Here is an 11,849-nt window from a genome sequence, read left to right as displayed (position 1 = left end):
GTAAATGTTTGTGTCCATTTGTCTTCTTATGAATCATATTTTTTTTCTCACTTTTCTGTTTTTTTATTTCTTCCTTTGGATGTTTTTGCAGAAAAACTAGCTTATTACAATGCCTAACATGAGATATTGTAACCGAAAATTATAACAATCTTGCTTAAGTTAATCTATAGAAATATTTCCAGGTGTACACTGTTGATGGAGACAGTTGTATGGCTGATGTCTTGACATCAAAGTTTAACATCATCATGTGTCATCCAGAGGGACTGTTAAACGTGATGAATGAGTTGAGAGACACTGAATTCTGTTCCAAAGAAATCAAGGCAGTCTTCATTGATGAGTGTCATATTGTTGAAGAATGGTAAGAAACAATGATATGTTTGATTAAATATTTATCAACTCTAAGTAATAGCAAGATAACCAAACAACATGTTAATGTCAAAATATAATATGCATAATAATGTACTTTAAACACATTTATTCTCATTGTAATGAAGTTACAATTAAAATACTCATAAAGTAATAAGAGTCTGTCCTAGTACATGAACCCTAATTTTACCTGCTTTATTAATTTGACTTTTGAGTGTGTGTTCTGTCTTTTGCCATAAAGGGACAGCATAAAAAGTTAACATAATTAATCTTCTAATACAGGGGTAAAGAATTCAGGAAAGGATATCATTCCCTGAAGAATTTGCCAGCCGTATTCACCAATGCCATGTTCATTGGTTTGAGTGGAACTTTGACTGTTTTACAACTGGCAAGACTTCCTTCAGTTCTTGGAATGGTTGATCCTGCAATAATCCAGGATGTGCCGGATCGCCCAAACATCTACTTATCCAAAATATGCAAGGATAGTATTTATGAGTGTGGAGATGTTGTTGGAGTATTTGAAAACATTTATGTACCAGAAATTGACAAATTGTATGCCAATCCTGATCTGTACCCAGTTACCCTCATGTTTCTGCCTATGAAATACATGAGTGAAGCAGTTCGCTACATAACCAAAATGTTTGGTAAACAAACAATTCATGCATCCAGGTATTCATGTTTATATTCTACTCAAGACAAGGAAATTACTGATGTAACATTAGAAGAATTAAAGAAACCAGACCCCAGAATTAGACTAATATTAGCAACATCTAGTGCTGGTATGGGTTTTGACCCTGTGAACATAACAAGAGTCATTCACTGTTGCCCACCCAGATGCATTTCCAGATATCTTCAGGAAATCGGCAGAGCTGGGCGGAGAAATCAGCAAGCAGAAGCCCTTTTGTATTTTGATAACAATGACATCAAAGCCAATCTGCCAGGCATACAACTGGATATCATAGAATACTGCAAAACAACATCATGTATGAGAACCCTTTTGTTGAATGTGTTTGGATTTGAAAAAAATGACAAAAGTCCAAAAGGATGTATGTGCTGCGTTAATTGTCGCTTCTGTTGTAAATGTAGCTCATGCTGTAAATAATCTGAAGAAAACTGATGTGCTCAACATTTCTGCAACTCTCAAATATAGTTACACACCATTATTATTGCAATGTGATATATCTTTGACCTCCTAAATAATAATAATATAGCCATGTTAATATATGTATGGCTGAAAAAGAACCAAGCAAACACAAAGATATTGGATCAATGTGGGTCCAGTGTTGGAAGATAGCGTTGTACTCGTCCGGACTGATGCCGATTTATAGTGATAGCTCACTGAGATACCATGCCGCAGTTTAACATGAATACCCCACTCAGACACAGTATACTGACTCCGAGCCGACCAGTCCTTGTTTTAGCCCCTTAATGCCGAGCGCCAGACAGGGTAACAACAAGTACCATCTTTTAACGTTTAACTCATGCTGCTTAACTCATTGTGCTTTAATATTTGCTAACACCAAGTTCGTGTTTTATTTAGTCATTGTAGAATGGAGATAAACATACTGTGTTTTCAATGTCGAGATGCGCATTGGGTTCCACTTCAATTTAGCGCCATAATTTACAGGTAGCCTAGCTCTACATTGAAAACATAGTATGTCTCCTAAATATAGAGTACATTTTAACATTAATAATTCCTCACTACCAAGAGATATGTACAATTTGTACACTGAAATCACAGCTTAAAATTTTTCCAATTATTTCTGTGAAATATTGACATATTCTTCAAGATGACAACTTTATGATATAAAATGTGATATTGATATTTGCAGTAATCCTCTAGTTCCAAGAAAGCCTTTCCATTAAGGCTCAGATGAATAAAATAGTATTCACTTCTTCTATTGGTTGTTCACTGCTGTTAGGCCATAGGTTTTGTTACATGTCTTTCATTGTTACATACAAACATATTTATGACTTATAATTAATTCTTTATACATTTCAAGTGACTTGTCTCGTGCAATTGCATTTTTTACAGGCTAAGTTATACATTAGATCATTATTTTTAGAAGCCATTAATAGGATAAATTTATGAAGATATTTCCAATGCTTGAAATGGGTGTACTTTTTTTAAATAGAAAACAACCTACTACATACAAGCAAAAAGTGAAATTCATCTTCTGTTTTAGACTGACAACTTTTGACAAGGACTGGTAAGATTTTCAAGTTGTCAGTCCTGTGGTCTGGGGGAAATTTAATTGAAGTCTGCAACACTGTTAACACTGTCTTAAATATACCTTTGACACCTAGTTTTGGCAAACGTTTTCAAACTTTTCCTCTATCTACATAGGTGAAAGTCACACATAACTATCATCAGCCATCAGTATAACATTTTTGTCACACTAAATACACAGGTGAAAGTCACTCATCACTATCATCCAGGATTAGTATAACCAGCGTTAGAAATTGGCACTAGTCCTGTAGTCCTTGCCAAACTGCCCAATACTTAAGGTATCATCACTGAGGTATCATTAGGACGGTTAGAAAATTTCCATTTTTAAGGATTTTGCTATATCGTTATCATTATAAGGACTAGTGGACTAAACATGTTTGTTTCTACCACTGATAACATTTTTGTCACACTAAATACACAGTATAATATTTTGAGAATAACTATGTAGTAGCACCTTGTTGTCAGGGTAGTAAACACAACAAACGGCTACAGGGTGTGAGCTGATGGATGTTTATTTTCTCAGAAGAGAGAGGCGAATAAATATGCTGTGAAACAATGTATAAATAATAAGACATACTGCACAAAAGACATAGAACAATGACATTGTTATAATATACATAATGGCCTTAAATCTAATGGACATTCAATGATATAACTTAAAATAGCGAGAAATAGCGAGAAACCTATGTTACTCATGTAGTAAGTAACCTGCAGAAAGATACAGTAATATATACTCAACAACAAAAGTTCCTGTGACACCAATATTTTAGTGTATTTTTCAAACAAGTAAAGTTTGGTTTTCAATATTGTAGTACATATATGGAATCAAGTCACAAAACCGCAACTGCTACAGAAAAGCATGCATTTCATGCAAAAGTTGACTTTTATGCAATCCCCATGGACGGATTCGCGTGTACCGACGTCGAGGTGAACGTTACGTTAATCATTGTGTCATGGAAGAAGATCGTTTCGAGGGCGGCATGAGGTATGAGAATTACTGCATGAGGTATGAGAATTACTATGAGTTTATTTAGGGTTTAGTTTTACTTAGTTAATGTTCAGGTTAAGATGATAATAGCCTAGAAAAAAACAACTATTTATCAATTAAAGAAACTTCTTTATAATCATGATAATACTTTATCATATAAAATAATCATAACCAGAATACACTGATTTGTGAATTCAATACACAACCTGACTAGCAATAAACCTAGCACAACCTATTTCTAACTGTAAGATTTAGAAATACACAAATACATATAAAGTATCACAGAAGAAATATACTACAACTAACCTTCAAATCCATGAAATTAACACGTCCATTGGCTCCATGAATTAAATTCTGAATGTTTTGTTTGTTTGTTGTTTAACGCCGCACTCAGCAATATTCCAGCTATATGACGATGGTCTGTAAAGTAATCGAGTCTGGACCATACAATCCAGTGATTGACATCATGAGCATTGATCCACGCAATTGGGATCGATGACATGGATCAATCAAGTCAGCGAGCCTGACCACCCGATCCCGTTAGTCGCCTTTTACGACAAGCATAGTCGCCTTTAATAAAACTATGGCTAAAATAGAATTATAACATAAGTTGTATATACAAAATATCACTCTGCCACAACTACACAGGTGGAAGTTCATCATCACTATCGCCATCAGCAGCAGCAACCGAATCACTGGTATCATCAGACTGATTACATCTGTCATCCATGTCAATATGATCACCTTTCATCAATCTGAACACAATATCTTGGACTCTGATGAAAAGACTAGATTTTGTGAACTTTCTGAAAGGGGATGATACAATGCCCTTAAACCCATGACACTTTCTTCCTGCACAATGATGAAATGGCCTCAATTCATTAAGTGATTTTTGAATTGACTCTATCTGAGAAATACAAATCCTTTTGGAATGTCTGGTTGACTGTCGTTTGACTCCAAGAGATATCCTCAGGTTGTCACAAACTTTGAATATTGCACTTGCTGCACCTGTTGCTGTTATCATGGCGTTTTTGGTCTTGTTGGCACCAAGTTGTTTGATGAGCGCCTTCTGATTCTTTATGCTGTGTTCCTGCACTAGGTCAGCCTCAACACAATTTGAAATTCCTCCCTTGGTGTTAATGAAAGCTGTGTCAAGGACAAGTTCTTTCATCATTGGAGAGAGCAAGTAGCAGACTTTAATGAGAAAGTCAATATTCTCCACAAAATATTTACTCTGTGAAGAATGGGCAAAAAAGAATGGAATGTTCATCTTGGCATTATGGATAAGTCTATCACTGTCTCCCTCTTTGGCTGTGTCATCAAGCTCCATTAAATGGAGAGCCCAGTGGGATAGTTGCTGGCAATAACTGTAGACTTCATCAGGTTCAAACTGAGACTTTTCTTCCACCACTGTACCATCAGCATTTACATGAAAAATCAAATACATTCTTTCACAAGAATCCTTGAACGTTAAATCAAGGTATCCATAGTGGACAAGGAAAGCTCTTAAAACTGCCTCTGACGCTGTGGTTTTCTCTTCCAAAGACAGGTTGAAAACATCAACAGGAATATTCTTCAAAGCTGTCTTGTTGTCATCAGTGATACCAAAGTATTCACGTGCCTGTTCCACAATAACAGCTTTTCCAACATGAACAAGTAGGTCATGATGAGACTGAAAATTCCTCTTAACATTTCCATTAACATTTGTCATGTTAAACTTGGCTTTGTAGAAGTATAGTGTCCCTGGCTGTCTAATTGACCTTGGGCTGAACAAAGCCTTGTATGCCTTCTGTGAAAAAAAATATACAGTGTCAGTGTATTATATACACATAGTGTGATGGCACTGTTACATAACTCACGAGCAGTCAAAAGTTTTAACACTTGACTTTCCGTATTAGAATCCTGACATTGATGTGAAATACAAGTTGTTACTAGTATATCATAAGGAAATATATTTTTTCTTTGCCCTCATAAAATGTTTCTGTTGGCTATCTAAATATTTTCGTTTTCATAAATATGTATAAATGAAATACAAAGGCACATGACATGAAATTGTGACAATATTGATAATTTGATTGGTATAATGTGAACAAATGATGTTGCAAGGTCGAGTCCAGTCAAGTAAAGATGAAATACCTCCAAAAAGTCCTGCTTGTTGTGCCACCATTCAATAACAAATGGTCCAAGATCATCAAATCTTTTGGCAGGTGTAGGAGAAAGTGCTCTGAGACTCTTGGCACCCTCAAGCCTTACCCTGGTGAGCTGATCCCCACCGACTGGAACATGAAGTTCCCTTAGCGCTGATTGGTCACCTGTATAACAAGAAAATAATTTGAATATAATATTTATTAGTTAGATAATCATTTCAAATTGTTATTGTTTCTAAAAGTAGATTCACCTAATTCCACAATGATAACCTGTTGTGACTACTGTTATGATACTACACAAATCCCATGAAGATCCATGGTAGAATAGGTCTTCAGCCACACGATTATTTACAGACCACCATCATATAGCTGAAATATTGCTGAGTGCGATGTTAAACAAAAAACAAACAAAAAAAACACATACAAATTTTAACAAACAAATATGTGCAACTTTTACTTAAATAAATCTATTTTTAATATCCATTAATTAGTGTCATAACACTCATATCAGATTACATTTACGTTGGGTACTGATGCATTCAATTGAAAACTACTCTAAAGTGCAATAAAGTGTTTCAGGAAAAGATGATTTTATTTACAATTAAGAGCAATATGAAACATGTAAATGAAGTTGTAATCATCACCATGTGCACTTGTAAAGAGTTCTGTCAACTGATCCTCATAGCTATCAAGAATCTTCACACATTCTTCATACTTGGCTTCATTGCTGAATAACAGTGGCATGGGATGTACCTCTGTCTTCATGGATGCTGTTTTACTGTGGCTGTGTGGAATGTGTGTTGGGATGTTAAGCCATGATAGTGCTGGAATATCCTGAAATAATGGATTGAAACACAATGAATAACAGCTAACAGATGAAACAGATAACAGTTACAGCTGGCATGAAATCAATAACAATTTCTCTCACATCAAAGCATTTGAATTCAAACCCTTACAAAATATGTCAAACCTAAACAACTTCCTAATCCACAGCTAAACAAAAGGATCTATAAAACTTTATGTTTCATTCATTTAGATATTAGTAAATCTGATCTGAGCATGCCAGATATTAATAACATATATTATATGATTCTTAACCTTCAGTATTCTGCCAATGAGAACAATATAAGCTGAGGATAACTTGTTCAAAGTGTCTTCATTCGGGAGGACATCAGATGCGTTGATGCATGTAGATGATGGAGGGGGTGGTGAAGTGCTCAAGTTAATGTCAGCAAACTTGGAGAAAATGATGTTTGATGCAAACATGTGAAGATCCGTGTTGTCATTTTTAGTTGATCCTACTTTAGATGACCTGATATAGACATCCAAATTGTCTCCAGTGATCTATAAGAAATGAATCATATCACATTCATCATGTTCAAATACTGCATTAATTCAGTCATACAACATTAAAATGATAACTAATGGAACACATAGAAGACATATTTCAATGTAACAGTGCTAAATAATAAATTAACTTGTTGTGTTCTTTGCATTGAGTAATTACCTTGATCAATGGATTACATTGTAATGATCGAACAATGTTAAGCTTTGTTTGAGTCACTGCCTGGGCCATCATTCGGAGTTTGGTAGTTGGGGATTGGCACAATCCGATGTTGCTCAGTAGTACCATACTCTGTAAATAACGTCATAGAATGTGCACCGGAAAGCCTGGATTAGACATACAATGACTGAAAAAGAAGCATAGTCATATTTCAATTTAACACAGAAATTTAATTTATCAACATAATTAAAATGGGACAGTATAAAAATTTATAAAAATGGGTGGACATAATTTCTTAATCAATTTTAGCATTAAACATCAGACAAAATACAGGTTCTGATGGGCTAACACATATATTTAAAATGTATATTTTTTTTAAAAGAATATTGTTTCCAAATAGACATGTGTCCATGACCATTGTAAACTGGTAATGTGTATATGCCATGTACATATATATATATATATATTAATTACAACTTTCTATCCTCAAAATCATTACTATCAATAACAAATGCTTTATAGTACTGTACCTGATCTTCTAAATGTCCTCTTATGAGAATGCATCCCACCATCTTATGCCATGCTGTTAGATGGATGTTTCGCATACGCATCAGTATGGAGTATGATGACGTTATTGCAGCCACTTTATTGAGTGGAATTTCACCATCCATACATCCAGTTACAGTGGACATTACAGCCAACAAGAATGGTGCCCTAGTAAAAGAGTATGAAACTAGCAAATTATGAACTATATTTTGATGCCTTCTATGTTCTCAGAATAAGGGCTGTTTCTTCAGTACAATAAAAGCAGGATTACTTAGCAAATGAACAACACAGTGATCTTGCAATATATTTTTGGTAAACATAGTCAAAGGTACATAATTCATTCTAGAGGGATTTTAGTGTAACCAAATAAGCTCCTCTTCACATAACACTGTTATCACCTGACATGCATAAGTATTCAAATAAAATAACCACTACATATAAAAGACTACAAGAAAGACATTATAACCCATTAAATAGAGGTCACTTGTTCTTTCACTTTCAGGTAAGCTAAAAAATGATGAAGAAAAGGCAAATTAGTGTAGCTGACAAGGTAAAAACATCACACCATAAAAAGAAACATGTCATTTCAGTTTATGTGAGCTAAAAGTTGAGGGATTCAACCAATGTTTTGGTAACTTTAGTACTCAAGCTTATATTAAAACTAGTATTATATTACTCATATAACAATCATGATAAAAGTTTTATTACAATTAAAACATGACATTTTTCCCCCAAATATTACCTCATATTGTAAATTCACTCATCAAATTAGATTACCTTTCTTTCATCTCCTGAAATACCTGACCTATAAAGTCATGGCTATCTGTAAGATTCTGCAGACTTGACTGCTCCCTGAGAACCGATGGAGATGATAATGATGATAGCTCTTGACAGTCTGACAGTAGCTGCTGTATCACTCTCTCGTTTATTTTATTTCTTGAACTGGGGTGGGACAAAAGTAAGGTCACAACTTGCTCCAAGTCCTCAGATGCAACTGCTTCCATTAGTCCATGTAAATATGTCTGCTGTGGCTGTTTCCCAACTTCAGCAAATGACTCTAAACAGCGAAAAATACTGGTACCATTGTTGTATTTTTCCCATATATCAGAATCCATTACTCATCTGATAGAAATACTAAAAATATATATATATATATTTCAGTTTACACTTTTGATAAATGTAGATGGCTTCTGTAGTTATTTAAATGAAAGAAGACATTAACTTTCTCCTATCAAATAACATGTTTATCTCTTCAAAACATAAAAGTAGAATTGGTCCTATTAGATACTTAATTTCATGTATGTACCATGAGTTGAAAATGTAGATGGTAGCTTTTGTTTTGGTGGCAAATCCAAACAATAGTTGTGTTCACCAACTGCAGCCTTTGGTTTTTCATCGGGTTCAGTCCCTAAAACAAAGTAAAATAATGTGAGCATGTTCAGAAATAGACAACAATATCAGATAAGCAATCATCAGGACAAGCATGAGTACAATAGGTGCAAAGGAAATATTGAATTACGCATAAATCATATGTGAAACACATTTTTCCAATAATTTATTATATAGCTTATTTCATTTCAACACATTTACAAACATTATTATTTACTCAAAGTATTCTCTTTTACTCTAATAGTATTATGTGTAATATACCACAAGCCACTTACCAGTAGAACAGATTTTGGTACACGGTGAGGCTGCATAAATGTGTTCAGCTTCTTTTTGCACAGAGACAGATGATGCTATATTCAAAAATAAGAAAATACATATTAGGCCAATGAAAATTTATGTATTTTAAAGATATGACAAAGGAAAACTAATTCTTAAATAATCTACAGCTAAATCACATTACTTCCTTATACAACCAAAGTTCCTTTCAAATTTCATATTCACAGTAGAATACAGTACAAATGTAGTATCAGTATCTCTAACTCTGTATGTATCTATCATCTGTGAAAAAAGGGAGAAATAGGCCATACCATCTGATTCTTCATTATGGGAAGCAGGTGAACTTCTCTTGTTTTCAGTGTAACTTGTGGCATTCTTTTTGCACGTGGAAAGGTCAATGTTTAACTCTGTGAATGTAAATGATACTGCCAATCATTTAAATGTAGGAGCTGACACTGCCTAGTTACAAATTGTCTGGTAATACACAATTCTGGTAAACCATCATCAATCACGACACACATATATTTTTTCAATATAAAGGGCCCAATGACCAAAACTACAAATATTGGTATTACATAACTATTAATCCAGTGTTAGGTCATTTTAACTGCACCAATGTAACATAACTAGTAATTATTTTTTATACAGAGTACAAATATGTACATTATGAAAAACAGATGCATCTATGTACCTAGCTTCCTTCAATGTACACTTTGAGAAGAGCTGACATAACTTACTTAAGAAGTTTCTTATATTAAAACATATCAATCATTATTAAGGAAAGGTGTCCCTTTAACATAAAAATTTAAACACAAAAAATAACATTTATATTTTGCACTAAAGTAATTTTTGTTGTTGGAAAACATACAACATTAATAATAATAAGGATATTAACACAAGAATATATTATTACATCACAAAGTAAGAATACACGCAGTGAATAAGTATTCTCGATGTGTTTGCCTTTGACCGGAATCGAACCGAGTCTAAAGATTACTCTTTCAGACTACCATTCAAAAGCTTCATTACATCTAATTTCAATGTTAAAATATGTACACTTTGTTATTATGCAAATCAAAGGGTTAACCCATCATCAGCGTCAGAAACTGACACAAATCCTTCAGTCCTTGCCAAACTGCCCAATTGTTAAGGTATCATAACGACTAGTAGAAATTTGCCATTTATAAATGTTAATAAACTTGCAGAAATAGTATATGTGTGAACATTCCACACTTTCTAAAAACATAAATGTATGAAAATATAAAAGGGCACTCACTGTAAATGACGATGAAAGCAATACCAGTCGGTCTTGCTTCAGACATCAGAGGATGTTGAGCTCCAGCAATGCAATAATATGTTTTGCAAATATTTTAGCTTCTACCTCATGCTTAGTTAAAATTCTTTGCAACAGATGAATCACAATTCCAAATGTGTGCTTGAGGTTTCAAGGTTGATTTATCAAATGTGACATATGCAATAAAGCAAGAAAATCTATTTAAGGGTCCCAAAAGATCTCGTAACAGCACTTAGTTTAACCATGAATAAAATAAATAAATATTATTATTATCATTATTACGTATTATGTCTAATAAACAGACTAGTCTACTCATTTCCGGTTAGAATGATAGTGACAACAAACAGCAGTAAACAACTCAAGATAAGGAACATCGGATGGGCTGTTGAGAAGGAGGTTAGGGGCATGAAAAAAAGTTTCATATTTTCTCATGTACGGGAACGCTCACCTGAAATATCCTCAACCTCGCATGCAATTGATTGCCGCTTGCTGTCAGGTGTGGAACAATCCGTCAATAGTGAATGCCTTTTGATTTTGTTATCTCTGCAAATATATTTCTTCACGCTGGTTTGCAATCCATCCTTAAATTTCATAAAGTTATTTATTTTTATGAAACAGTTTCTACACAAACCAGCTTCGTGGTGATGCAGCAAAGAAACTGTCTCGGCATCCAACAGGACACACAGTTTTGAAAGAATATTATCCTCGACACACTTCCTGCCTGACAATTTAAAAGAAATGGAATTACCTGATGACAAACAAACAAAACAATTAATAGGGTATAATTTCGTCTGCTCTATCACGGCCATTCGCGTAAACATAAGGTCACCTAACTGTAGTTCGATAGGTCACGATTAGGCCCTAGCTCCATGCATGGCTGTAGTCGCCTTACACAGTGTGAAGTTTTGACTGGTGGCAGCGATAGTATAGAGAGCTCCGGGAACGGACTATCGCTGTGAGGAGCTTGACAAGCGTACGAGCTCCTTCCTAAGCTGGTTCCCGGCTCCCTATGCGCGTCGTCAACTTGTGATATTGGAGACGGGGCCCAGCTTAGCTCCTTCCTAGCAGAGAGCTCCGCGAACGGGATATCGTTGTAAGGAGCTTGACCA

At 34.6% G+C, this 11,849-nt stretch overlaps 2 protein-coding genes across 2 annotated transcripts; one reads left to right on the top strand and one right to left on the bottom strand.

Moving 5' to 3' along the window:
• The first annotated feature begins 275 nt into the window (after nt 1-275).
• Nucleotides 276-1,985, top strand: LOC139470484 (ATP-dependent DNA helicase Q1-like). Its single transcript, XM_071252890.1, has 2 exons — nt 276-358; nt 649-1,985. The coding sequence occupies exons 1-2, from the start codon at nt 276-278 to the stop codon at nt 1,466-1,468; spliced, it is 903 nt and encodes a 300-aa protein (XP_071108991.1). The 3' UTR covers nt 1,469-1,985.
• Nucleotides 1,986-4,224: 2,239 nt separating this feature from the next.
• On the bottom strand, nt 4,225-11,251 carry LOC139470313 (uncharacterized). The gene is made up of 11 exons (XM_071252676.1): nt 10,723-11,251; nt 9,758-9,853; nt 9,446-9,520; nt 9,088-9,189; nt 8,559-8,838; nt 7,766-7,949; nt 7,239-7,367; nt 6,830-7,075; nt 6,376-6,565; nt 5,721-5,896; nt 4,225-5,373 (listed from the first exon to the last, which is right to left on the bottom strand). The coding sequence occupies exons 1-11, from the start codon at nt 10,766-10,768 to the stop codon at nt 4,225-4,227; spliced, it is 2,673 nt and encodes an 890-aa protein (XP_071108777.1). The 5' UTR covers nt 10,769-11,251.
• Between the last annotated feature and the right edge of the window lie 598 nt (nt 11,252-11,849).

This window comes from Haliotis cracherodii, unplaced genomic scaffold (assembly GCF_022045235.1).
Source record: "Haliotis cracherodii isolate W230 unplaced genomic scaffold, xgHalCrac1.p SCAF_20, whole genome shotgun sequence".
Lineage (NCBI taxonomy): Eukaryota > Metazoa > Mollusca > Gastropoda > Lepetellida > Haliotidae > Haliotis > Haliotis cracherodii.
This window is presented reverse-complemented; position numbering and strand designations above follow the sequence as displayed.